Here is a 25,795-nt window from a genome sequence, read left to right as displayed (position 1 = left end):
AACTTTGTCTTTTTTTTTTTTATCAAGTCTATGTTTCAGAAACTTAGCTGGTGAGCCTGGTGGGGTCATGAAAACTCTGCTTTCTCTATACAGAGCTGTATAATCAATTAAGTACAGCTTGGGAGATGAGCCATTTTTCTAACAATACAGCATGTCCAAAAGTACTGAATGGAGCACAACTTTTTCAAAACCCTTTTTCCAATGAGTTTACTACAACTTTTCTCTGCATACCCGCATTTTTATAAACCTGCCTGTTGTATCAGAGCCTTGAGAAGCTGTGCTTTTCTAATGTCTGTATTGCAGCTATCCCTTTAAAGCAGGACTTCTTTTGGGGTGGTCCAACATTCTCTTGCTCAGTAGTATGACTTGCTAAAAGACAGTAACTCTAGGTTAAACGTGTGCTTTAGGAAGCGTACCCAGTTCTTTCTGGCTCTGGATCAAATCCTGGATTTGTTTCACATAAAGGACATTATTAGTACTGGGCAAAGTATATAATGCATTTTTCACGTGGGACGTACTATCTTGATTCTCCCCTTTTCGTTTGTTGTTCTCACTTAATGCTCCCTCTACCATCTGAGGATTAGTTACTGCTCTTGGTATTTAACATGGGAATGTGGTTGTGAAAATAAGTCCTCTTTCTCCCCCTCCCCTTTCCAGTCTAAGCAGAGTCTATGTGATAACATGCCATGTTTGTTTGGGAAGGAAATTTCTCTCTCTCATGTTGCATTGTATGGCTTTGCCACTAGGTGATCAAGTGAGCCTAAACATTTTTAAAATGCCAGTTTAGTGATGAAACTTAAAAAAAAAAAAAGTGCTAGTTCCACACATGGTTATTTTTTTTGTCTATTACCATCTGCTGTCCTCTTATACATCTGTGTGCTAATCTTTCCCATTTTCTGATGTTTTTGTTTAGTTACATGAGCTATACGAAGCTTTTTTGAACACTTACCACTGTAGGCACACAGACAAAATACTTGCTCTTTCCCATTGCTACTGATAATTAAACACTCTAATTAAACCCATGTCAAATAATTTGCTCTAAGTGAACCAGCTGTGCTCAACTACTCAATTGAGTGGGCAGCTGAGTTGTCATGACTGTTTTGACTCACTAGTAGTGTTCATTACTGCAAATAGCTGCTCTTTTGTCTGTGGAGCAATGACTTTTTCTTTGTCTGATCTGTTTTGGTTACAAGTCTCTATCTGGGCTTGGACCCACCCTTGCTTATGCATGTTTTTTGCTCTGTTCCACACGTGGAGCTGGCTGCTGAAGAGGCATTCATATGTGCAGTCAGGTGACTAAATAGAAATTCTAACTCTTTTTAGTGTCTGCAAAAATAGATAAATATATTGCAAGTCCTGGGTCATCTGCTGCTGAAGTCACAGGTTCCCATTTTGGCTCTACTAATCAAAGTAGCGTTTTTTCATAAATCAGATCAAATTCTGGAGCACTTAACTAGTCCTTCAGCACTTGCAGGATGAAATCCAGGGCAGTTAACTTTCCTCAACTTCACATTGCCCTTTGAGCACTATGTCATGTTATCCTGTCAACTTCCCATTGTGTTCGTGCCTACTACCTAAAATTTGCTCGAGATAAATGGGTATTTAAACATACATGGTATGAGAAACTTACAAATTCAGGATAATAAAAGTGATCAGAATGCTCAGTTGCATTTGAAATAGTTTTCACTCAGAACATAAAGTGCTGATTCACTTTTTTTTAAAGCAGTTACAAATATTAAGACCATAGATATTTGAGTAGTTTACTTAAATATAGCAGACAGATGTTTGAAGAGTGATTATCTTAGAGTGGGAGAAGAAGATAATTTTACAAAAATGCAGCATTTAGATGATCTTAGGTGTGGCATTACGTGAAGTAATAAATCTAAACTTTTATTAAGCTTTTCTCTGGAAAATTTCTCTGGCTTAACATCTTTTGACTATCACACTTGGTTTTTTGGTGTATTGACAAACTTCTAACATATTTGCTGAGATTCACTTGTTTCACATGTATTAATTGCAAAACAGATTTTTATTATATGTACAAATGACAAGACATGATACAAGCTTGATGGGATTGTTTGGTTATGTCATGCAACGGCGTAATGTCTTGTCCCCCTGCTGAGTATGAACTGTTTGTTGAGATGGCAGTGTGACTCACTATACTTGATTTCTTTCAAAGTAGACCAGAGTTCTCCATCAGCTGACTTCCTGAACAAGAGTGATGGCTGAACGGTCATTCTGAAATTGAGGAAAATCTGCTGCTTCATATTTTCTTGCAACATCAGTGTTCAGATTTTTAATTTATCATATTACTTTTTCAGAAAAGTACTGACTCAGTTGCTCATGAAGATTCAGTTACCAAGTGTACAGCTGTATTAGCTGATCACAGTATCTCACATTCAGATCCTAAAGGGACACTGTCAACACATTTAGTTTATCAAGAAAGTGGAAGATTTTTTCATAAGCTGTTTCTGATATTAATGCTATAGTATGGCTTTACAAACCCTTTGTCTTACTTAGGGTTGTCAGATTCATGTTTTTGTGAAGATTTTTGTCAACAACAAAAGATTTTGGAAAGCACACATATTTTAAGGTGACTATTCCTTTAATTTTTACAGTACTTTGAGACTGATAAATTCTGTGTTATATTCTTGAGTCCAATAATAGTTATAGTTTTTTCCCTCATAGTATGCTTTCTGCTGATTACGATAGCAGAAGAATGATCCTTCAAATGGGGTGTCAGCTTTTAGCATTCACTAAAAATAGTGGTCCTCTTCACCTTCTGCATTTTTATAGAAAGCTTAGGAAAAAAGACAGTATTTGGATGTCTTCAGGAAGAAAGCAATATAAACACAGTAAGTTCAGTGAGGGCTCACTGTCATATCACACAAAACATTGTACTTCGTTAGCCCAGTTTGCACTTAGCTAATTGACTTCTCTTTGTCATATTTTCCCCAGTTCAGCTTCTCCATAGTTTCAGGTAGTCTGAAATACCAAGCCTTTTACTAGCAGATTTTCTGTCCTCTTGGAATACACTCCTAAATCTTGCAGCTATGGCTTGTTCAACAGTACCTGTGTAGACGCAATTTAACTGAATAGTTATGAGGCAAACGTGCAGCTTGTTTACAGTTGATGGAAGGGTTAAATACTAATAGATGTGTTTCTCTTTCTGTGGAAACAGAAAATATGAAAAATGTAGCTGTTATAGCAAAAATGTAAACAAATGGTTCAATTGAACCATCTATGTACTTAAATTATTTGCAGTTTGTAGTGAAGTTTCTAAGACTGAGTTCTGAATCTAAGGTAGGTAAAATATGTACCAATGATGTTTTGATACTCGCATGCAAAGGACCAACACAGCACTACCAAAACTTGAATCTGATGGATATTGGAAATTGCTAAAGCTCTGATTCTCTGATAGCCCATGTGTTTCACCTTGCCTATTGTTATTTGCATAATGAAGGTCTCTTACTATTTTTTTCAGCAGTATTGCATAGAATGAGGTTTGAGAGGATAAAATGTACTTATCTGAGTGGATTTCAAAGTGGTTGAGTTGATGTATCAAGGTGTTTTTCCAAATTTTTTCAGGGTGAAATTTCGTTTTAATATTGTGGCTAGAAACAGCACTCTTCGATAACATAAGCTTTTTATGATCTTTTTATCTCACTAGAGTACCTTGCACATATTCTTCAGCATTGTAGATGTTACTGATATGGTAAAACTGGCTTAGAGATGAGTTTGACTTTTAAACAAATTTGATGTAACAAAAGCACGTGCTAACTTAGTTGTTTTGAAACAGAAAAGCCAACTATAATGCTTCTGTAATCCAAGTGGACTTGGGATAGGTATCTTTCATGCACAGTGATGAATAAGGTACTGTCTGGATTTAGACTAATAAGAGGAACACTGTTTTGGTGACGTACCAGGCTGTGCGCAGTCTTGGTGAAAGCCTTTTTTCTGCAGTGCATTTCACTTACGTAGAAAAGCATAACTAAGAAATTTGAAATAAACTAAAATCCAAATGGAATTCAACAGATTAAGAATATTTTGGGAACTTAAAAATATGCCAAGGTCTGGAAAGACTTATTTCTGACCTGGAAGTTGGAAGATGTTCTGCATATAATGGCATTGTTTTTAAACACCACAGTTTTTTTTCCAAGGGTTTTTTGTACTGTGTATGACCATCAAACAATCTAATCTTAGGTTGACTGCTACCTTAACAGTTCTCCGTAAATATATGGTTAGACCATATGTAGCTACAGTAGCAGTATTGCTGATGTGTTCATACAGTAGAACTTAGTGTTGGTCTGTAGAGATCAGTGTGTTTTGCCATAATGGCTTAAATACGATAGTATTCCAAATCATGTAAATAGCATACCTAGGAGATCAAGTCTAATTGTGCTTGTAAGCACACGTCAGCTTTGTTTTTAAGTCACGCATTGTAGACTGACTCCTTACTTATGTGCTTATCTGAGTCTAAGATCTGCTGAGCTTAAAAAAACCCCAGCAATCACATATGAAATACTGTCCCCTAACATTGCATACATTATGCTTTTGCAGTGATACGTTCTGTTTTCTTTAAATTGTTGAGCAGTTTTATTTTCCAGCTGGTTTTTGAGGATTGTTACTGGGTTTTCTTTCTTTCAAAAGTCAAAATCCTTCGAGCATGACTTTTGTCTTGGCATTCTGGGGTCATAAACACTGCACTGGAATGGCCTGTGTTGAGTGTGCATCCAAATTTGGAACCGAAGTTTAGGTTAGCATTTCCTGCTTTGTCATGCTGGCACGGTTGCACAGGCAGTTTGCTTCTCGTGTTGGTAGAGGCAGAGGTTTGCACTTCTAGAGCAGCTCTCCCATTCTCTTTTTTTTTTTTTTTTTTTTTCACCCCAACAAAACCAAATGGGAGAATTTCAGACAGTAGAAAACAACATAGCAAGCTTAAGCATGGTAATGGCAGAAATACATATAAGGAAGGATTTTTTCATAGTCTCCTGTTTTCTGTGGAATAGAAATGGTTTTAACATAAACCTATATGCCTGTTAATGTCAAAGATCTATACGTGAAGTGCTGGTGAAAATTAGCCTTTCTCATCTCTTACGTGATGAAATTAAGCATATTGCTTCCAATTTATACTTTTTAGACTGTAACCTTTAAGCATGCCATCTTGTCCGCTCTGGAAATGTTTGTAATTTTTAGTTAGTTTTGTTTTATAGTATCCTTTAATGAGAGCTAAGGCAGACATCGTTGCAAGTGTTTTTTCACATTGTGAGGGGGAACTGTATGCCTTTCAGCCTTCCCAGAGCAAAAAAGTTCACTGAAAGTCTCAATAATAATAACCACATCAGACTTCAGTGTTCTTAAAATCACTTGTCAAGTTCTAATTCAGTATATTTTTAAAGAAGAATTTAAAAGTTAAAACAAGCTTACACAAAGTACTTTATTTTTTCTGATTAAAATGATCTCATCAATCTGTTTCACTAGCAGAAAGATGTGAGCTACTTCCTCGTGTTCTGAATATCAAATATGCTTTGACTACTTTGAATCTTTAAGTGCTCAGTATTTCAATAAATTTGATTTGGAAGGGGCAGTGCCATAACATGTTCATTGTGGCTTTGATTTTTAGAGGTCAGGTGAGCGCAGCCATGCTGCCAAAGCTAAAGCAGATGATACAGATGTCTGTCTCTGGCTGATATTCTTGGATTAACTAAAAAGTCATCAGAGAAAGTCTGAGGACAGTTAGGAGTACCAAAATTTTATCTCTTGGCTTGACTTTCTATCTGGAACAGTTTATTTGAACAGGTCATTATAGACTCCTTGGATATACTAGCTTTCTTATTAGGGTGCTTAAAGGTACATGTCCCATAGTTGAAGTATTTTTGTCTTTTTGAAATGTATTTGCATTTCATCACAGCCAATTGTCAGGGAGGCAAAGCAAATACATACAGATATAGAGCCAGGAGTTTGGTTATCTTGTGAAGCACAAGTATTTATTTTTTTCCCCCAGTGTCTCTGTGGTTATGTTTATTCTCTTTAAGCTTGTTTTTGCTTTTCTTACTGAACAATTACATTCGGTCTTGGATTTCTGTTGTAGACAGTCCATACCTCTGCAGCTTGAAGGGAAGAACTGTTATTTGTGTATGTGTCTGAATTTTAATTCAACTGAGGCTCAGTTGAAACTATGATTGTGTTGCTTGAGAGTCTTGCTTGCTGTTGCTTTTTTCTTGTAGTACATTCTGTGCCTTTAACAACATAGTGAGTCTTTTAGTTCATAGACTATTCCCATATCTGCATCTTGCACTTAAAGAATGTATTAATGTTTCCACTTCACATTGTGGTTTTTAGCATCATGTTGTCTGGCCCTTTTTTCAAGTTTTTTTTCACCTGTTGTTTATGCAACAGATTGGAATTTCATATAATTTGTGAGCATTAGTATCTAACTAATACAGAACTCTTATCAAATGTCCAGTTTACATTGTGTGATTATGGTACTAATTTTAATTGTCCAAAGTGTAGAGCAGTCTTATTTAAAGAAAAGCTAATACTGCAGATAGGAGATAATGGTTATATGTCTATTTAGGATAAATCTTTCATATGTATTAAAAGATCCTTGTTTTGTTTTTTTTTTAAAGTGGACTAGCCTGTGAGCCATAAGAGTTTTCTGATGATCCTGTATATATTTCTGTGATGTCTACAAAGGATATCACATGTTCATGAAGTATTTTCTATGTATCAGCATATTTTTACTATTATAATTCTCAATATTGACAGCAAACAGGATTTCAGGTTCTTTATTATTGCCTGTACATTTTATTAAAAAAAAAAAAAGATGGAAAGGATGTATTTAATCACTCTGGTATGGTAAGGTTGGCCCCCAATGGACTAGATTTTTCAAAAATATATTGTATAGGCAATCTCAGTCTTACATTAATGAGAAATCAAGTATCTGTTATCTAAGCACCTGTTGTTTTCATTCTAGAGATACTGTCTGTGCCTCAGTTAATTGATTTGCCTTAGCTTACATAAATCTACAGTCCACTATAGATTTAAGCCTAAATTTTTCCAGTGGGGAAACTAGGTTAGTGCCTACAGCTGAATTAAAATAGACAGGTAAGAAGTTGCTGGCTGCAAGATATGATACTAACCTTAGTCAGGAACCTTGAATGACTACGATTGGGACACTGAATAGATAAGACTTTTGGTTGTATGAGAGGACAAGAGGATTTGTCAAAATCTGATCGTGCTCTAGTTACTCCAATATGGGAGGTAAGTGTGGATCTTGCAGCACTGCAGTGGTAGATAACTAGAAGAGCAGATAAATAAGTGTTGATTGTGTCTAACATAGTTCCATGGCTTTAACACTAGAGGTCTTCTGGAAGACTGATCTAGCAGGGACTGCAGTGCAGATGAGGTCTCTAGTATGGGGTTTTGGCAGTGATTCAGGGACATATGTATTGAAAATAATGCTTAATGTCCTGTTGACTTGGCCAGGAAACTTTTACCCGAATAATCATATTTGGTGTCTGCTCAGTGTAGTCACTCCCATTTCCTTTAATTTATATGGTTTTTTTCTATCTACATGTAACTGCTACTGCTTGTGGAGAGCAGGGTGTTAATCTGGTTTCATCCAATAATAATGTTTGAGGATAAATTACCTGAATACACTGTGCATTTTTTCAGTGTCTCCTTGAGCCAAAAAGCTACATTGAACAAATCCAGAATATTTGTCATTGGAATCAATTTAGGGCACTGACGTTCTTTTTGATGCTCAGCATACAGAATATGAGCGAAAAGTGGCCATCTCTTTCCTTCACCAATATATGCCCCCCTGGGGCTTTGAATCCCAGAATGCTGACTTGATTGTGTGCATCGCTATATGTAAGACATATCCAGCCTAGCTGCCTGCTCTGCTCCTGAACTTACAGCCTCTCACGTGCTCATAGTTGTGCCAAACTTGAAGCAAGTTATGAGTGTGACTTCATGTAGTAAAATAAATCAGTGATTGATTCAGATCCTTAATAAGCTGGACTGTGAACTGTAGTGGTTCAGAGTCTGTTTTAAAACAGCTAAGTTGTTCCTGCTGTAGTGGTGATAAACTCTGGGAGAGAGTTGTGAGGGAGTCTTGGGGCAGTTACTCGGATGAGTTGCCTTATGTTCATGAGTCAATAGGCTACTTTCAGTCAGCTTGTCTACTCTGGATTGATAACCCCCAAAAAGCTAGGGAGAATTTCTTATGCAACTCTGGCTTTTCCCCTTGGGTTTTTTGGGTGTGGTTTTTGTTGTTGGTGTTTTGGTGTTTTCCCTACTCAGTGTGCTGGCAACTGTGAAATTCATTACCCTTCTCCAGTCTATGGAGAACAGGGGCCTGGCTTAGCACTGTGAATTGCACTAACTGAGCCAGGACCAGCTATGTAAAGTCATTGCTGTGAAGCAGAAAGACTGCAGTAATTAGGGACTTGATCCAGGGCTTGACAAGGTCAGTTATTTTTGGAATAAAATGTTCAGAAATATTTTTAGGTAATATGACCAAAATCATCTTTAAACCCAGATTCTTTGGGGCTGACTTTAAAGTTATGTTTGGTATGGATGACTATTTTAGCTTTTTTTTGTTTTGAAGTTTATAAAAGCTCAAATATAACCTATTTTTAGCGGCTTGCATTTACTATATTCAGTGAAATAACTTTGGAAACCACCAGGATTTGTTGGTTGATTTATCCAATTTTGGATGATTCCAGTAGTGATTCATTTACTAATCTGTAACTAACTGATAAGGTGCATCTTTTTTTAAGGGAAAGTTTCCATTACCTTAAAAATAAGGTACAAGTTGTGATCACAGTTACTTTGTTGCTTATATATTTCAATTTAAATTAATGTAAGGAAAAGTTGAAATTCTTCCCTTTTGAGAATGATCATATATCTGTCACGTCGATGCTTACATGTTTCAAATGTTAGTGGCTTTTTGTTGTTCTTCATTTCAGTGCCGTTCTTCACTGTTTAGTTACTTTCTGGAATTCACAATATATGAAGTCCATTCTGTGGGTTTTTTTGAGAATGTCACATGATAAGTAATTGTCATAAATTGTGAAAGATTCAAGGACTGAATTGTTTTTGAAACTTACCAAGGACCTCATCTAAATTGGAGCACTTAGAAGTTAATCAAGAAGTTATCACTTACATAATATGTTATTTAGAACTCAATTAAATTTGTTCTTAGATGAAAGAAACAGGACAAACCTTTATACTAAACTGGCATTTTTGAAACTCTGTGACTTAGTAATGTTGGGAACTGTGATTTAGGCACATGAAGACATCAATGTATCTTGGGATTTTAAGTTTGATGTCTTAGTAAATCCTACCATGTATTCATCATGCCTTTATTGTTCAGTATGAACATAGTCTAAAACTGCTTCCTTGACACACGTCTCTTCTGTTTTCACATGTGCACTATTCAATATGGAGATTTCGTATTCCAAAATTATCACCTCTTGCATTGAATCTCCTTTTCAGGCTACTTTGGGTTGCTTTTTTGGTTTTCTTGCTGTTAGTTTTGGTTTTGTTCTTAACAGAGACATTTGAGTAGAATTCCGAAATGACTGAAGTTGCGCAATTAAATAGTCTTTAAGCAGTACATTCAGTGCTAGAATTGGGAACTCAGAATGTGTAAAGTTATGAGCATCTATAAAAATGATACTAAGCACAGAGAATTTTTTTTGTTGCATGTTTCAAGATGGATATGCAATGAAATCATTGCCTGTAGAACTCAAATGTGCAAGCTTAGCCAAAGCAAGCAGCCGATATGCTTAAATATATTTCTATTTTTTTTTTTTTTTGGACAAAGGGTTTGGTGTCTCTTTTCTTATGCAATTCAGATAGCTGTTTTGTCTCTGTAGTATTTTTAATTATAGTAAGTGATATCTGACTGGATCTTTGATTTTTTTTGCCGTAGGGCTCTCAGACTGGGCAGGAAAAGTGTAAGATGACATATGTTTGGAGCTTCAATAGTTAATTGAAGCCATAAATGGTTATTTTTTTAAAAGATTTTTATAAAAAATGCTGAGGAGCAAATGACTTTTTAATCCCATTTATTTTCCTAGATAGCTTAAATTTCCTTAAGTGGAACTTAGCCTATGTTATGGAGACAGCAGTTGTTTCAAGAATGCTCCCTTCATTTGTATATTCTGTGACTGGTGTGCTGAGGAGTTTAATTTCTGGCTTGGCTTTAGGAAAAGTCTGCTGTTACACTTGTGTTCTGTTTTGAAAACCTTTTGCAAACTGTTTCTTTTCTTTTTTTTTTTTTTTTTTTTTTTTTTTGTTTAAACCTGCAACTCATTTGTTCCAGTCGCCTGAAATACAGAAAGCTTCAGGTATACCACCGAATCAATGTCCTACCTGCCTGTGCAAAAATAATTTTATCTACTGCTAATCTGTAGTGCCAGCAAGGGATGAAACAAAACCCATGTAACTACCTTGCAATCGTCCATAGACATTCCAAATAAGAAGCTGTGATTAGTGCATGATTTGGGCATCGGAGTAACTCTTAAGTACTTGTAGTGTAGTTAACTAAGGAATTGTCTAGGACATGAAAAATTTCTTTGCCTATAATTACCTTGCTGTAGCCTATAGGGAAGGACAGCTGTACCTAGCTGAATTTATGTTTTGGAATCTCCTCACCTCATGGAGGAAAGGTCTTTTCTGATAGCCATCCTTACTGCAAAATTGTTGCCATTGTTACCCTGACTTTTAGAGTGTGAATGAGTGCAGGAGAAATAATGACTGCTTGAACAGCATTTTCCATTTCCTTGCAGGGAAAAGATGGTGAGTTAATGGAAGCATGAGTTCGGACCTTGAGAAATTCTAGTAGACTTTCTTAAAACTCTGTTTTTAAGGTCTTCTCCAAAAGATGAAATCATTTGAGATAGCATTCTATCTTTTAGCTTCAAAAGAAAAGAGAGTGTGTGTGGAATACAGTTGAATGTTTGTGTCTGAGCCTTACAAAAGATGTGGGCAATCAGCAGCAAAAAAGGGGAGAAGTGGAATGATAGTATGTGCTGTCCCTGATGTCAGAAACCATGACCTAACTGTTGGATTAAGCATAGAGTTAGATCAAGAGATTAGGGTTCAGTAACTGATTACTTCTTATTTGTACTTCTACCGTCATTTAGGGTTTTTAGGTATACACAGTTTTAGTATTTTGAGATAGTATTCAAACAGAGCGTGCCTCACGTTTATCTCCTTGTTACTCGATCACCTCGTACAAGGATAGATTTTATTAACTTGCGCCCCCTCTGCTGGCTAGTTTTCCAATTACAAGGTAAAATTACAAGTTTACATAGGTGAGGTACTCTCTGATATGCTATTTTGGCCAAACATCAATTTATAAAAGTCCCTTTTATGAGGGTAAAACTACAACAAAAACAATGTGAGTCCTAGTTTGTGAGAGTCAGTGGTGGTGTTGAGAGTTGGTGTTTTCATAGTGCATAGTTATTGTCATGGGCTCGCTCAAGACTCCTTCAGCATTTGTCAAACCTGTTCCTTTCCCTCATCCCTCAGTGAACGAGATCTGGTGTTTTTACCCGTTCTGTGTGTGTATATTGTTTCATATACAGAGGAACTAGATCTTTATTGTTCTTGGAACTATGGAGGACTGACCACACATTTAGCTTCTAAAACCTGCTACTATCATCTGCATTTCTGATAGTAGTCACTTCCCCTTCAAGATGTGGAGCTCTCTTTTGGATGTAGTAAGGGGCTCTCTCAAATTGCTTTTAGCAGGTGATTAATTTACCTGTGTTCTTTCTAAAACCTGTCTTTGAGGGTGAGGTGGTATTCCCAGCTACCTAGCATGAAGGGGAGGTAGAGCATAAGTCCTCTCATCTTGGATACTGCAGGGAGAGCTAAAAGGTTTCAGTGTTATGATAGAGAATGTTTGTCTGTACTGCAGATGGTTGTGGACTAGAGCTAATGGTAAGAATCTTTCCACTGTCCTGCAGCCCATCCAGAAAAACACTGGGCATTTTTTCTTGGTGGTAGTGTAATTCCTGGAAAAGTGTTTCATTAGGTTGTTTCATACGATTCCAATTTGTGACCGATCTGGCATCTATCTTTGCCATTAATCAGACATCAAGGGAGATTTCTGTTTTATATTAAAATTTCTTTTATGACTTGAAAACTTCTTAATGGACTTTAAAACACTTATATCCTGTGTAAAACTCAAAGTGGTTAGTGTAGCTTTCATTGAGCTGTCTTCTGAGGCTTCTGAAAGTGATCTTGAAATACACCCACTGTACAAGTATCTGATCATCTGCTAGTAAGTCAGAATTGCTACCACTGCAAAACTGCATTCTCTATTGAATAATCAACAGCATCAAGGGAATATATCAAAATCTTACGGACAGCAAAACAAAGACAAGTTAGCAACTTTCTTTGCGCATGAAGCCTGGCTTGTCAGAGATCTTAATCCTGTACAGAATTCGGGTATGTTCTTCAGCTCTTCCTCATTCAGCCTGAAATCACAGAAGTCTGTGATGCTTAAGTGGTTCCTGTTTGTGCGGTCAGTTTCTATTCCAAAACAGCCATAACAAATAAACTTAAATACGGTTTCAAAGCTGTTTTTATCATGCAGATTCAGTCACTTAGATAACACCATGATGCAGTTCAGAGGTGCTGTGCTTTTCAGTCTGGCCACAGAATCATGGAGCTCTGGTGGCATATCCTGTGAGAAGTCAGATTTATCAAAGCTAATGTTGTGGTAGAACCCGGCTGCTCTTCTTTCCCCCCAGCGTATTCTTCCTTGCGTTCTATCAGATAGAACTGATAGATCATGATAGATCATGGAGTTTCATAGTGTGTTTGTGCTAAATATTAATTAGGTGATATGCAGCATAGCTTCATCTGGGAAAGCTTCCATTTAAAGCCATTTTGCTTCTTATCAAGTAGTAGGAAAGAATTTACTAATCTACTGAAGCAGAAAGCTTATTCATTCCTAAGTACTATAGTGTGTGCATGGTTATGATGCAAGTCTACGTATATTTGAAAAAATCTTAAGGGCAAAGTAGTTTTTGTGAAGAGTTATATTGCCAATTACAAATTCACTAAAATACTACTATGATGCCAGTGTCTTCAACTGTGTTTGTGTCTTGGGAAACAATTGTGTGAATGCATAAAACACAATTGATTCTATAGGTCTTCACAACTATATTGATTGGTTCTGCAGGGATAATAGAAAATAGTTAAAGTTGCTGAAAATGTGAGTGGGACAAGTAAGTTGCACAAGATGCTACAGTTCCTGTGTAGCTGACTATCAGCTCTGTGTACTTGACTAATAGTGTTCTGCCTTGAGCAATGAAGGGGAAAGTCTCTAATAAATGTTAAATTAATGTTTTAGACATTTTGTGATTTTGCTAAAGTGTAACTGATGTTCCTAAGATACAAAAAGTAAGTGAAAACTATGATGGATTTGGACCATCTGTTTTAGTTTGTTGGAATTCAAACTCCGTGTTTTGGTATTTTTTAAGCTGTTACCAGTTTTAAAAAAATAGCTTTAAAGCTAATAATTTTGCCATCACTCTGACTTTTAGGTTTCATTTTAAACTATTGTTTTTGAACAATGGTTGCTCACAGATTCTCATGAGCATTTATGAGAATCTTGACCTTTTAAGTCCTAAAAAACCTGATTGAATCAAAAAAACTGATAGTGCACTTTTGTATTTCCTGGTCAGATGACTAAAATTACTGGCAGTTAGGGCTGATACTTCTGAAAATAAAAAGGCTCTGCTGACATAATGTAATGTATGATGGATGTGCAATACAACTTCTGTTAAATTTTGTGATTTACTGAAAGCATACCTTTTAGACATTTGATCGTGATCTGAAACTGACTTTTTTCCAGTGATTAGTAATGTGTTCTGTTAAAAATATGCACTTTATTTCAGTTTACATTCATTTTCAACTTCTAGCCTTTCTTGGGCATGAAGCTTTTGTACTACTACTTGCTTCTTTTTATAGTAGTTGCTTGTTGAACATGTCATTTTTGGTCTCTGACTTGGCGTTTTTTTGGTCATGTTTCTACCTCAGCTATTTCTTAAGTTTTTCAAGACTTCTGACTCTGAAATTAATATTGAAATGTGTGCATTGAGATAACAGTAGTCTTAAATCAATTTTCTCTTACTGCATGTATAATATTGTATACTTGCACATCTAAAGGTCACAATAGCTCTTGCATTGCTTTACCTGTACACCTTGAAGATTATCCATGAATGTATTAATCAGTCATGCTGAAACTGGTTGCTAAGCTTACTTGTCTATGAAAGTGAATTCCTAGTTTTGAGAGTCTTAACCAGATAATAATGTGTCTTGATAATTTGATACACTTCTGGCCCAATCTGAGGCTCCCTCTCAGAACATCAGGCAGGCTGTGGTGGGCTGGCTGTGCCTCTTACTGTGACCCTGTGTGAGCGGTGTGGAGCTCAGTGGTGCTCACAGCTCTGTATTTGTGTTGTATTATCTGAGCACAGAACTACTTCAGCTGGAGACTGAAGAAATGCCAACCAACATTACTGAGTTGCTTTGTGATTTGGAACAAATAGTCGTGAAACTGTCAAATTGTTCAAAAGAATGCGTGTTTTGTAACAGATAAGTTAGTTTTAAGGCTTTGAATCTCTTGTTTATTCCATTTTAGCCTAGCAAGCTTGCAAGATTGCCCAGGTATTGGTGCTGATTTTTAAATAACTTTCTTCCAAAAGGAGGTGTGTGGGGTTTTTTTTTTTTTTGTCTCCTTGGTGCATATATGCCCTTGAAAATGCAGATTGTGGGTGAATGAAAAAACCCTCTTGTACCGCATTACAATACTTGGTGGTTGAACAGGATGATCAGCCATTAAAACCTTAGGTGCTTCTTCCTTAGTACTTTTTTCACCACTGCTAGGAACCTTCAGCAGGAAAAGCGTATTATTGAAAAGAATTTGCTGTCAGATGACTGTAGCAGCTATTTGGACTGAAAAGGATACCAAATGAGCCAGTTTGCCTACATGATGCAATTAGCTGAAGTCCCTGTGGGAGCTAGTTGCCACTGAATTTTTGGCTAGAAAAATAAGTGATATTTAGTTTTTCCAAAATACTTGTTTATAAGCAAATCTATTTAAAAATAAGAGTTTAAAATAAAACTTGAAAATACTTTTCAATTTACTGTAGCCACAGTTTAAATATAGCAGTTGAGTTTTTAGACTCTAAAATGTTTGTCCACTACCAGTGGTTATAATCTGTCTGAAAACAGGTAACACAAGAACAGAAGTATCTTTGCTTGTATGCTTGTTAGAATAGGCCTATATAATGCTAACTTAAATAGTGAGTGATGCCCTTATGTTTCCCAAGGTATTGGTACGGAGGCCGAGCTGATCTTTACCCTACTTACTTTAAGAACTCAGGGTTTCACACTTTCTATCTTTGACTTTCCTGTGTGGGAATGTAAGATGATACTAAAATTAGCTGCTGGATTATTTTTATTTTGAAATGAACAAAACCTCATGGTGATTAGTTAGTTGTCAGAATAAGTTGTAAACAGGCTTATTATTTACACCTTGGTATGCTGAGCTGATTTCCAGTGCATTTCAGCATACCTGTAAGCTGCCGAAGAGCTGGTAATGTGTGCTCTGTCACTCACTGATTCACTGCTTAACTAAAATAATTGAGCTGTGCTGAATTGATTTCATATGCATTCACAGTCAATGGTGTTGCTATGTATTTTGAAGAGTATGGTATTTCTAAGATGTGTACATTCATAGTGTTTTATTTTAATAGTATATTTCTAAAGGAAGAGCAATAGAAAATAATTTGATTAGATTGAGATAAAGTTCTAAAATGGTAATTCACAAAAGTCTTGCAGTTTATTTTAAAAAATTGGTAAGTGTAAGTCTTCTGGAATTTCATTTTGCCAAGTTTACTAAAGCATCTCTGAATTTTGAGACCTTGTATAAATAAAAGGCTTTTTTTAGGAATACCTGACTTAATACTGGTTTTGTATGCCTTCATATAGCTAAGGTGAGGAGCAGGGTCAGAACTGTCAGTGGTGTTCTTTAAGAATTAATGACATGGAAATTTTTAGTCAAAAATAGTAAACCTCAATAATAGACACTTTATGTGAAATTCTTTGATACATTCTAATTATGTTTCTGCTCCTTTAGGTGGAATGTAGATACTCATTTCATGTTTCTAAATTGCATGGAGCTGTGAACCTAAGTGCAGCTAAGTGAACTCAGCTCTGTTCACTTGCCTTTAAATAATTCAGTGGTGAATTGTGTATTCTGACTTGATTTCATAAATTCTTTCTAGAAAGGATAATATTTATAGCTGTATTGATGAGTTGATGAACTCAAGATTACTGTATTTTCACATCTAGCTAGTGAAGAGGAGGTTTCAAGGGGAAACTTTCTGTTATTACTTAAACAGGTGTGAAGTATTCTGCAACAGTGTACTGCTAGTGTTTCCACAGTTATCCTGTAGATGATACATGTGGAAATGTGAGTTACTTTGTCTTTGGGTCAGAGATTCTCAAACCAGTTGTTACTCTGGCTACAAATGAATGTCGTTCTTGTTCTGGTAAAAAGAGATTCTTGCTTTTGTAAATATGTTGCTATGAGTTGATTCTTGACTTAGTGTGTTGGTGATCATCCATTGTACAGGTAAAAAGCTTGTGAAATTATAAAAGGTAGACTGAGGATGAAGTCATTTCTCCCTCGGACATTGGGGGGGGGGGGGGGGGGGGGCTCAAGCTTAGACTCTCATGTTTCCTTCCTTATAATTTCATAATCATTCTGAGCCCAAAGTGTTTAAGGCTTACATTTTAGGTGGGTAAAGTTGAGGAAGATTATAGTTGAGGTACACAAAAGTGTTTTAAGATAATGAGGATATCTGGATAATAGGGGTTGTCAGAGACTATATTTTTAATACCTATATTTCAAATTGGACCACATTATTGACCTAAAGAGCATTGCTTATGACATTCTAAATATAAAATCTTGTTATTTTTATCAATTGTCAATTTATTTTTACAATCATTTATTTAGCAATAGTATTAAAGTATTTTTATGCTCAATATTCATGAGAACAATAACCTTTTGCTCTAGTTAGAAACCCTACTTTCAGTATTATTTCAGTGCGATGTAATTAGCTTCCAGCTGATGTTTTGCAGTTGTGGTGAACTACTAGTTGGCAGAATACCATACCATAACTGTTCTTCAGAATTAAATAAGGCTAAATATTCTTAGAAAATTATTTTAATTAAAATTGAGTGTATTTTGAGAGTCCTTAAATTCTTTTGAGTAATTGTTTAAATTGGATTATGAACTAGCTTAGCTTTCGTGGGAGAGATTGATCTTCACTGTTTAATTTTATTTTTTCATATTTTTTGTCTGTAGTAATGGTATGCTATTTTAAAAGAAAATTTTAGGATTTTCACTAAGATTTGAGAAAATTGAGCAAATAACTTTTAAATTTTTCTGTTGGCATATAGTAAATTGATCACTGTAAATGTGGTGTTGTCACTTCAAACTGGACACCCCTCATGAAATATATTTCAAATTGTTAGGTGATATTTCTGTTCTAAACACACAATCAGTAGATCATCAGTAGATGATCCTTTATATTAAATGGGTTCTAAAAAAATTGATTTAAAAGCTCTGTTTCTTAAAACCTATTAGTCCTCTCTCCATATCTTTAAATTATAAGCATTCATGAGATAGTTTGTCTTTATAAGCAGAACTAGGCTGTGGGTCTGGTTGTGTTTTTCTTTATTGTTTCCTGAAGAAGAAAAATGAGGCCTTAAGCTTGGCAATAGAAGGAGAGTGGGATCCACTAAACAAAAGCTTGTGGTGGCTTTTATCCAGTCCGTCTTTAACCCTAGCTAGAGTGGAATGTGCTGCCTGGGCTTGGAGTTGATATGTGCATGGATTACTTTGGGATCCTCTTTTTCAGGAGGGACAGAAGACAGGCTCCCAGTGTACTGGCAGTAGGAAAAGGAAGTGCCAATAACAAACCAAGTTTTTTTGTTACAGCTAAACTAGTTGAATGTCTTGGTGGGATCACAGAATGTCTTACCTTGTATATGTTTCTATCTGAAATGATTCATATAAGAAGTTTATTTTTCAAGTATTTGTTTCTGAAGTAAGCCTTGCATGCATGGTTGAACCACCTTGGTCAAAATGTAACTGGTACTATTCATGTCAGAGTTTTCCTTAATACATAGAGAAAAACATTCTTAACGCAGGGATCATGATCACAAGGTACTATGCAAATGCTTTAGTTGGTCACACAGTAATTAAATAATGCATAAAAATCAACCCTGGAATAGGGGGAATTGGAAGTATCTCTGGTTTGAAGAAACAGTTGCTCCTCTAAACAGCTGCTAGTGTGTCAGAATACTGCAGTACACATTGTTCTTGAAGTCCTGTGTTAACCATTTTTGCCATGTTTTTGTATGCATTTATTGAATGCAGATATATTAAGTGTGTAGCTTTACATGGCCTAATTGCAAAAAGACTCAAAACCCCATAGCTCTGTACTATACAGTACATGAGAATAAATACCTCAGACCTCATTGTTTTGTTGGTGGGTATCAGTGGCCTTTTACTGACTGAACAGAAGCTTACAAATTTGTTACAGCATTTTAAATGAAATTGCTTTTTTCCCCTTAGGGACGAAACCCCTTTTTTCTGGAGCCAGCAATAATTATAACAGTTACTGATGGAAGTAAATTAACTACTACCAGTGGGATACAGGAAGAGGTAAGATCTGACCTCTGTTTACAATGATGTGTAATAAATGTTGTGTTAGAATACTGTTTATAGTAGGAGCATAAATGACTCCTCGAAAGTATGTTCATTAATAGCTTAAACTTGTATGGTTTTTCCTTTTAATTTGAGGTAATTTTATGTAATAGTACTACAAAAGTCTGAATAGCTCTTTTTCCTTATCACACATGACAGAAGCATATAGTACAACTGTTGGTCTGTTTAGTAGACTCAGTTTGCTATTTCTATCCAGGGAGTTCATGGCTTTTCAAATATGTTAACAGAAGAAATTGATTTCTGTAAAGCATGTATGTGTTTAACTGGTCTAGATATAAATTCTTCATGTATAGACCCAAATTAATGTAGTGATTTCCCAAAGGATGTGGCCACTAGGGAGTATGTGAAATATGTACTTCTTTCACACTGGGCTCTTCAAGTGATTATAATCAAATCAGTAGTGTCCTTATAACCCACGATAAGAGCTGAAGAAATGTATTTCAAATTAAATCTGTAGAGCAGTTTAAAACACCAGCTCTTAATATACTGGCGTACCTGCTCAGACGTCTGGCAGACTCAGAGCTATAGCAAATGGTGAGGAACTGAACTATTTTAACTTCCTGGCCATTTTGAATTCTTTCCTTAAAAAGATGGAAGAGGTCACTAGGGATAGGGTTGGTCTGACCATCTAAGTGCCCATTCCATGCAGTAGTAAAAAAACCCAAACAACAAAAAATCCCTAAGCTCATTCCCTTTTCAGGGAAAAGGTTAATATCCAAAGGTCTGTCCTAAAGCTTAAGGGGAGGATTCAGACTTTTCCGTGTGGTACACCACATTTGACACTACAGATTAACTTGTCATACATTGCTGTTCATTAGTTACTCAAATTTCTCCTAATACTCTATTATATCGCATTCTTACAGCACTTACAGAAGTTGTTTGTATGGAAAGTGGTATTTGAGTGTTTTTGTAATGTATCTGACTTAGAGGAAGAAAGTTGAATGACCTCATAATTCTATGTGGACTACTAACAAATAGCCATAGCCAGTAACTGAAAGGGAATCCCTGGATCCATGATACCAAGTAGGTTGTCTGTATAAAACCTCACTTTCATCAATTTTTTTTTTTACCCAATAAGTTATTTTCAGCTTAATCCAGTGATTGAATGGGTGTGGTCCAAAATACTGAGTAGAATAGCAGCCTCATATTTACAGTGATTGTCAGTGAGCAAGTGTTAATTAAACAGAGTAGTGTGACACTTTTAGAGCCTTCTGCAACATTTAGTGCTGTTAGCAGAATACTGTTTTGGGTTTTTTTAAGAGCTAATTGGGTAATTGCTTAGCTGTGCAAGTCCTCTCTAGAGGAGAAGCAACTTCTCTGCTGTCAGATGACTAACTTGTAAAATCTGACATTGACATCCTGGAGTAAGGGACACCAAGATGCTCGGGGTTGAAGTGCAAATGACATCTGGGTAGAGGCTGAGAACTGGGTTTGTTCAGCCTTTAGAAGAGAAGCCTGTGGGGGTTGGGGGTGTCTTACCCCCATCTGCAACAACTTAATGGGGGAGGGAGCCTGGCTTTTCTTGGAGGTGCACAGGGCTGAGATGAGAGGTAACAGCTGCAAATTGTACTTTGGGAAATTCTGATTGGATATCAAGAAAAATTTTAACTGTGTGGGTGACTGAACACTGGCATAGGTTGTCCAGTGGTGTGAGATCTCCATTACTGGAGATGCTCAGAACTGAGTTGGACAAGGCCCTGAGCAATCAGAAGGCTCTGGACTGTATAACCTTCATGTGTCCCTTCTAACGTACGGAGTTCTGTGATTCTACATTAGATTGTTCATTTATCCAAAATGATTTAGGTCAGAAAGCTCTATTGGCTGTCATGAGCTCTTTTTCTTACAGCAAGAGTCAGGATTTTTTATAGCCAGCAAGTTTTTTGTGTTCCTTTTCCTTCAAATGTGGGTACAACTTTTCCACCTTAGTCTTCACAAGAAGACATCTTACGGTCAGGCAACCATTAGGTCGCACATTCACATCTTTAAATTGTTGTAACTTATGTTGAGAAAATGGGTTTTCTGGTGGCTGCTTTAATCTACTAAATTTAGGCTTGGCTCATGAGCGGTGCTGACTGATAAGTTTGTGCTACGCCCAGAGTTTCAGTGTCACGATCGTGACATTGGGCCAAATTTGTCACTTACATGATTTGATGATTGTTAAACTACATTCTAGAGATGCAGAATCTGCTCTACTAATGATAGTGAACTAATGACTTCTTGGTAAATGAGCAAATTTAAAGGCATTGCCCTTTGGAGGAACTGGAAGTGACTAATGCTCATACTTCCTGCAAGACAAAATGCAAGTTTCTTTGAGTGCTCTTCCATATGTATTTACAGAGTATATAATTCATACCCAGAAATGGATGTGATTTTTTTTTTTTTCCTCTTTAGCTGCACTGTTAGGAACATCCTTAACACTATCAAAGAGCAGGGGACAAAGCATCCAAGGGTGCTTCTGTCTTTCGGGGATGATCTTTTGCTTTTGTTAACGTGCGTCCTGTTGATCAGAATTTTTCTTAGTGTAGCTTGAGCATCCTTTACAGTTACATCTCAAGTTGGACATGCAGAAATGAAGCAGAATTAATACAGTAACAGCACCCTGGAGATACGGAAGTCCGTTGTTGCTCTTCTGTTCAATAACAAAGCTTTTCAGTCACTTGCAAATGTCTTTTCTGTTCTTTGGGTTTGACTTTGGAGAGACTTTTCGGAGTTGGTGTTGGAAGTGATCATATCCCACTGGCTATGACAACAGTGTTTTTACTTCCTGTGTAAAGTTCTTATCATGGACTAAGGGAGTATATTTTTAGTTCTTTTAAAACTTGCGTACAAGAGAACTGCTAGAACTTTGTTTTGGGAAAACCTGTGAAGCCAGCATGGAACCTGGAGGCAAGTTTTCTTAAAGCTTTGTCATTCAGATGAACATTTGCATTCTCACCAATGAAATCAGCTTTACCACTATGAGAACACTGTCATTTGCCCTAGTGTGAAGCAGTCAAGCTTAAACCCTGTTTCAGAGCTCTTGCTGAATTCTTCGGATGTCCTGTTCCTTTGTGGAATTCAATATGGGTTTTCCAGATAAAGAGTCTTACCCATTCAGCACTACCTTGTCTCTGATGGATGTGGTTCCTCAGACCAAAGACAGAAATGATGCAGTCTATGCAGTTATCATCTCCACCAGCACAAGTTAATAGGATTTTCAGTCCTGTCCCTTCTCACACTGACTTCTAATGCACCAGTGCCGATGTACTGAAGAGTGCCAGCATCAGTTCTACGTCCAGCATGGCATGTTGACCAAATTATTCCCTGGATTCACTTGTCCCAGTCATAAGTTGAGGAAGGGATGGGCTCATCATGTTGGAATACCATCATTAATTATTGGTCTCATGCTATGGTTTCCTTTTGGGGTGGCTTTCACTTCTGGCTTGATCCCTCAAATTTGGTCTTAGCCCTTTCCTGATCTTTTCTTTAACAAGTGTTAATTGCTTGAGGGGGGTTCTTTTATTCCTCTTTATATTATGAAATAAAACTTCATACTTCTCTAGTTTTGCAGCTGATGGGCTATCTTCCCTTGTCTCTTTCTATATACCTTCTGTTTTAAGAGGAAGCATTAAACTCCTGTTTGCAAGACTGAAACTGGGTTATTGACCAATTGATACATTCTGATGAATGATTATGCAAACAAAAAGCATGAGCAATGCTGCTTGGCTTCTGTATGTTGTAATTCTTCTGATCTTCCAGTTATAAGAGACTCTTACAGGAGGAATCAGTGATTTTTTTTTTTTTTGACTCCTCATCCCAGAACTGTTTGGCATTGTAACATTGATCCATCCCAGGGTTGATCATCTTACATCCCTGCTGTAATAACTGTAACAAGTGGCAAGGTCCTGCTTACTTTTAAGAGTAATCAGGAACTGTAAATGCTCCATAGTATTCTTAATCATTTAGAAATCAAGCTAAAAATCTTGATTTCTAAACAAATTCTGCAAGAAATATATGGGGCAGATCTCATTAGATGTATGTTCCCGTCCTTCCTTATCCATGTTATTCCTGTTAGCAGCAGTTGCCAGAATCACAGCATTTGGCACTGAGCTCCAGAGCTCTTGACATGTGAATTCTGTGTAACTATCAGCTCAGTGTGCACTTGCTCGTCGTTAACGCTGGCATCAGAATGGCCAAGTATATCATGTCGCTGACATGGTGTGTCAGTTGACCTGGTGTGTCTCTGTCATCCCAAGTTATTTCCTGTGGAAGAAAAATTTGTAGGTTTCTATGTCTGTGTTATAACTGCATATGATTGGATGGAAAAAGATAGGAAAACAAAACACTGTTGTTAACTCTAGGTAGAGTTTCTCAGTCTATCAAGGGCTTGTTTTTGCAGCTGGGCTTGAATCTTGTTGCCCATCCTTAGTCTTTCAGTCCTCTAAGGATGAAATGCTGCATTTGCTTGAAATGTTAGATGTGTCTTGTCATTTTATGAGTACCAGAAAAGCCTGTAAGGAAGGGTACTTGCATATAGATTTTTTTTTTTTAAAGATTTTTTTGGATACAAAAAGACTAAGAAGTTGACTGTATCTGTTTTTATTGAGTACCTAATCGTATAACAACCTTTTATGAGGTTTCCCAACATGGAGCTGCCTGTAGTTACCTGGGTACTAAAGCGTAAGCAGTGCTAGTGCTGCTCATTGTAATGTATGAGCCTGTATGTGCAATCATTGCCAAAAGAGCATTGCACTCTTTCACCAGCTACCATGCCACTGCATAGTTCTCTAGTGCTGATCTAGCTTTTATTCAGCCTAGGGTCTCTAGGATCATCTGATGTTTTTTGAGGATTTCAGACTGTGCTGCTGCTTATGATTGCATAAATGTATGTAGAAACATGGACTCAGGAATAAACAAAAGACCTGCTCACCAATAACAGGGTTATTTAAGATCTCTTCAGTAACAGGTTGTCCTCCAACCCCTCTCAGTTCTTGAACATTGTAGTGGATTTAAAGGCAGGGAAGAGGGGCATAAGGCACACACTGCTATCTTATTGTAGCATTATGGCATTTGGGAATGGTAGGGTTTGTGTGTGCTCCTACAAACTAGTGTAGAGACAAAACAGCTGTTTTATAGTACTGAGCTGGGAGGACACTTGTGTGTGATTATATATAGACAACATGTTGAAGACCATTGCTGGTAAATAACCTCCCTTTAAATTGTTCAGTCTATCTTTTTCTCAACAACCAATATGAAGGACAAAGAGGAAAAGACGTGCATGCCTTCATATTGAAATACGTGTGTGAAAAGAGAAACGGAATGCAAGATGTACATTTCTAGTCCCATCTTATTTTCTGCTAGGTATGCAGTTGCTATGGTAATACAATACCAGTTAAAAAAAAAAGTAACTGGAGGTGAGAAGACCAAGTTACTAATGTCTGTGGAGAATGAGGCCTGGTTTGAATCTATAACTTCTCCAGTAACGTGGATGTTAAATTCAACTGAAATTAAACTGTGAGAAAGAAAGTGAGGACACTTGACTTGATGCTGATGGCTTTGCGTGTCGTCTTACAGTTTGAAAACATTTCTGATAGTAATATGTACATAATGCAATGGCCTGCTGCTGAGTACTGTTTGGTTTTGGGGTTCTCTCAATGTAACCAGCTGAGCCAAAGAAAAGTTTTGTAGTTTGAGGTAAGCTGAACGCAGGATAGTATTGGTGCAGGGTCCAATGGGATACTTATATATAAATATGTATGTATAAAAAAAAAAAAAGTGTATATGCTGCCTGAAGAAGAACAGTACTGTTACATAGGTGTGTTTTGCAGGTGAAATGTACTCTTCAGAGCTAGTAAGTCTTCTGTTCAGTCAGATCTAAGTAGGAAAGTTTGGTGAATGGCATTCCTTGATAATAGCCCCAAGCAAGTACAGTGAAGTGCTTGCAGTTGAGTCCTCTTAACAGTCAAGATTCTAGGCTGTTTACTAAGAATGTGGCTATTCTTTCAACTGAGTTTCTTTTGCCAGGCAGGCATTGCTGGCCCTTTGTGTGAAAAGGGGAAAGGCATGCATGTGAATCAGTAATAAACCAGGTACATAGCTGAGTGCCCTTTGACCAATTTCACGTGAAACATTTGGGGAAAATACTGCTCTTCTCACATGTGCTCTCTGCTTGCATCAGCAAAAGCAGAAATTCAGGAGGAAGCATCAGGTGCGCTGAAAAGTCCAAAGTGTTCTGATTCTTGCTCACATGTTACAAGAGTGGATTTGTTGTGTTTGTTCCTGGCTTTGAGATTGTATCAATAAATTGATTATTTTTCAAACACAAAGACATGTATTTTTCCCAATATGAGATGCTTGCAATTATGTAAATAGAAATAGCTGAGGTTTCCAGTTTGGAAATTAGATTTAATGCTTTCAAGTTCATCTCTTAAAAACAAGCAAACAAAACCCCTTTTTCGACGGCTTGTTGCAAACTCCTTAACTAACCACTTCGAACTAAAAATGAAGCCAATTTGTCATGGGTGCTTTTGTGGGCTTGCATTGAGTTTTGGAACAGGCTAGTAATTTCCTTTGCTAACATAGAGTTGAGATTGAGAAATGGGATTTTTTGAACGCTGCATGAGAAGGAAAGTGTTTGTGAAACTGTTGAGTTTGCGTCAGCTTTTGGGTTTAACCCTTGTATTTGGCCAGGTAATGGAACTGTTTGCACCACTTGAGTCATTGCTTTGGGGATTTTTTTTTTTTCCCCTTTATGGCTGCCGAGCTCCAGAGGAAATGAGAATTTTGCTCGTACTGACAGTGATATCATCAGCCAGGGTTCTATCAAATTTTTCTGAAACTTGTAATTACTTGTTATACATCTAGTCTATCTGTTCAGGGCTTCTGTAGTTCAATGTTTTGATAAGCTTTCTTTTTCCCACTAATCTCTGTGTGAGGTATCTGGATGCATAAAGAGAGGTTAGAGTCTTCTGCATGCCTTGT

At 36.8% G+C, this 25,795-nt stretch overlaps 1 protein-coding gene across 1 annotated transcript in view; it reads left to right on the top strand.

Moving 5' to 3' along the window:
* INTS6 (integrator complex subunit 6) overlaps window positions 1-25,795 on the top strand; it is a 46,517-nt gene that overhangs the window by 1,976 nt on the left and 18,746 nt on the right. The window contains exon 4 of the mRNA XM_075489957.1: window positions 18,683-18,772. Within this exon, the coding sequence (XP_075346072.1) occupies window positions 18,683-18,772 (90 nt within the window). The remainder of the gene's footprint in view (window positions 1-18,682; window positions 18,773-25,795) is intronic.

Source organism: Mycteria americana, chromosome 1 (assembly GCF_035582795.1).
Source record: "Mycteria americana isolate JAX WOST 10 ecotype Jacksonville Zoo and Gardens chromosome 1, USCA_MyAme_1.0, whole genome shotgun sequence".
NCBI lineage: Eukaryota > Metazoa > Chordata > Aves > Ciconiiformes > Ciconiidae > Mycteria > Mycteria americana.
Note: the sequence above shows the minus strand (reverse complement) of the source record. Positions and strands in the feature narration are given on the sequence as shown.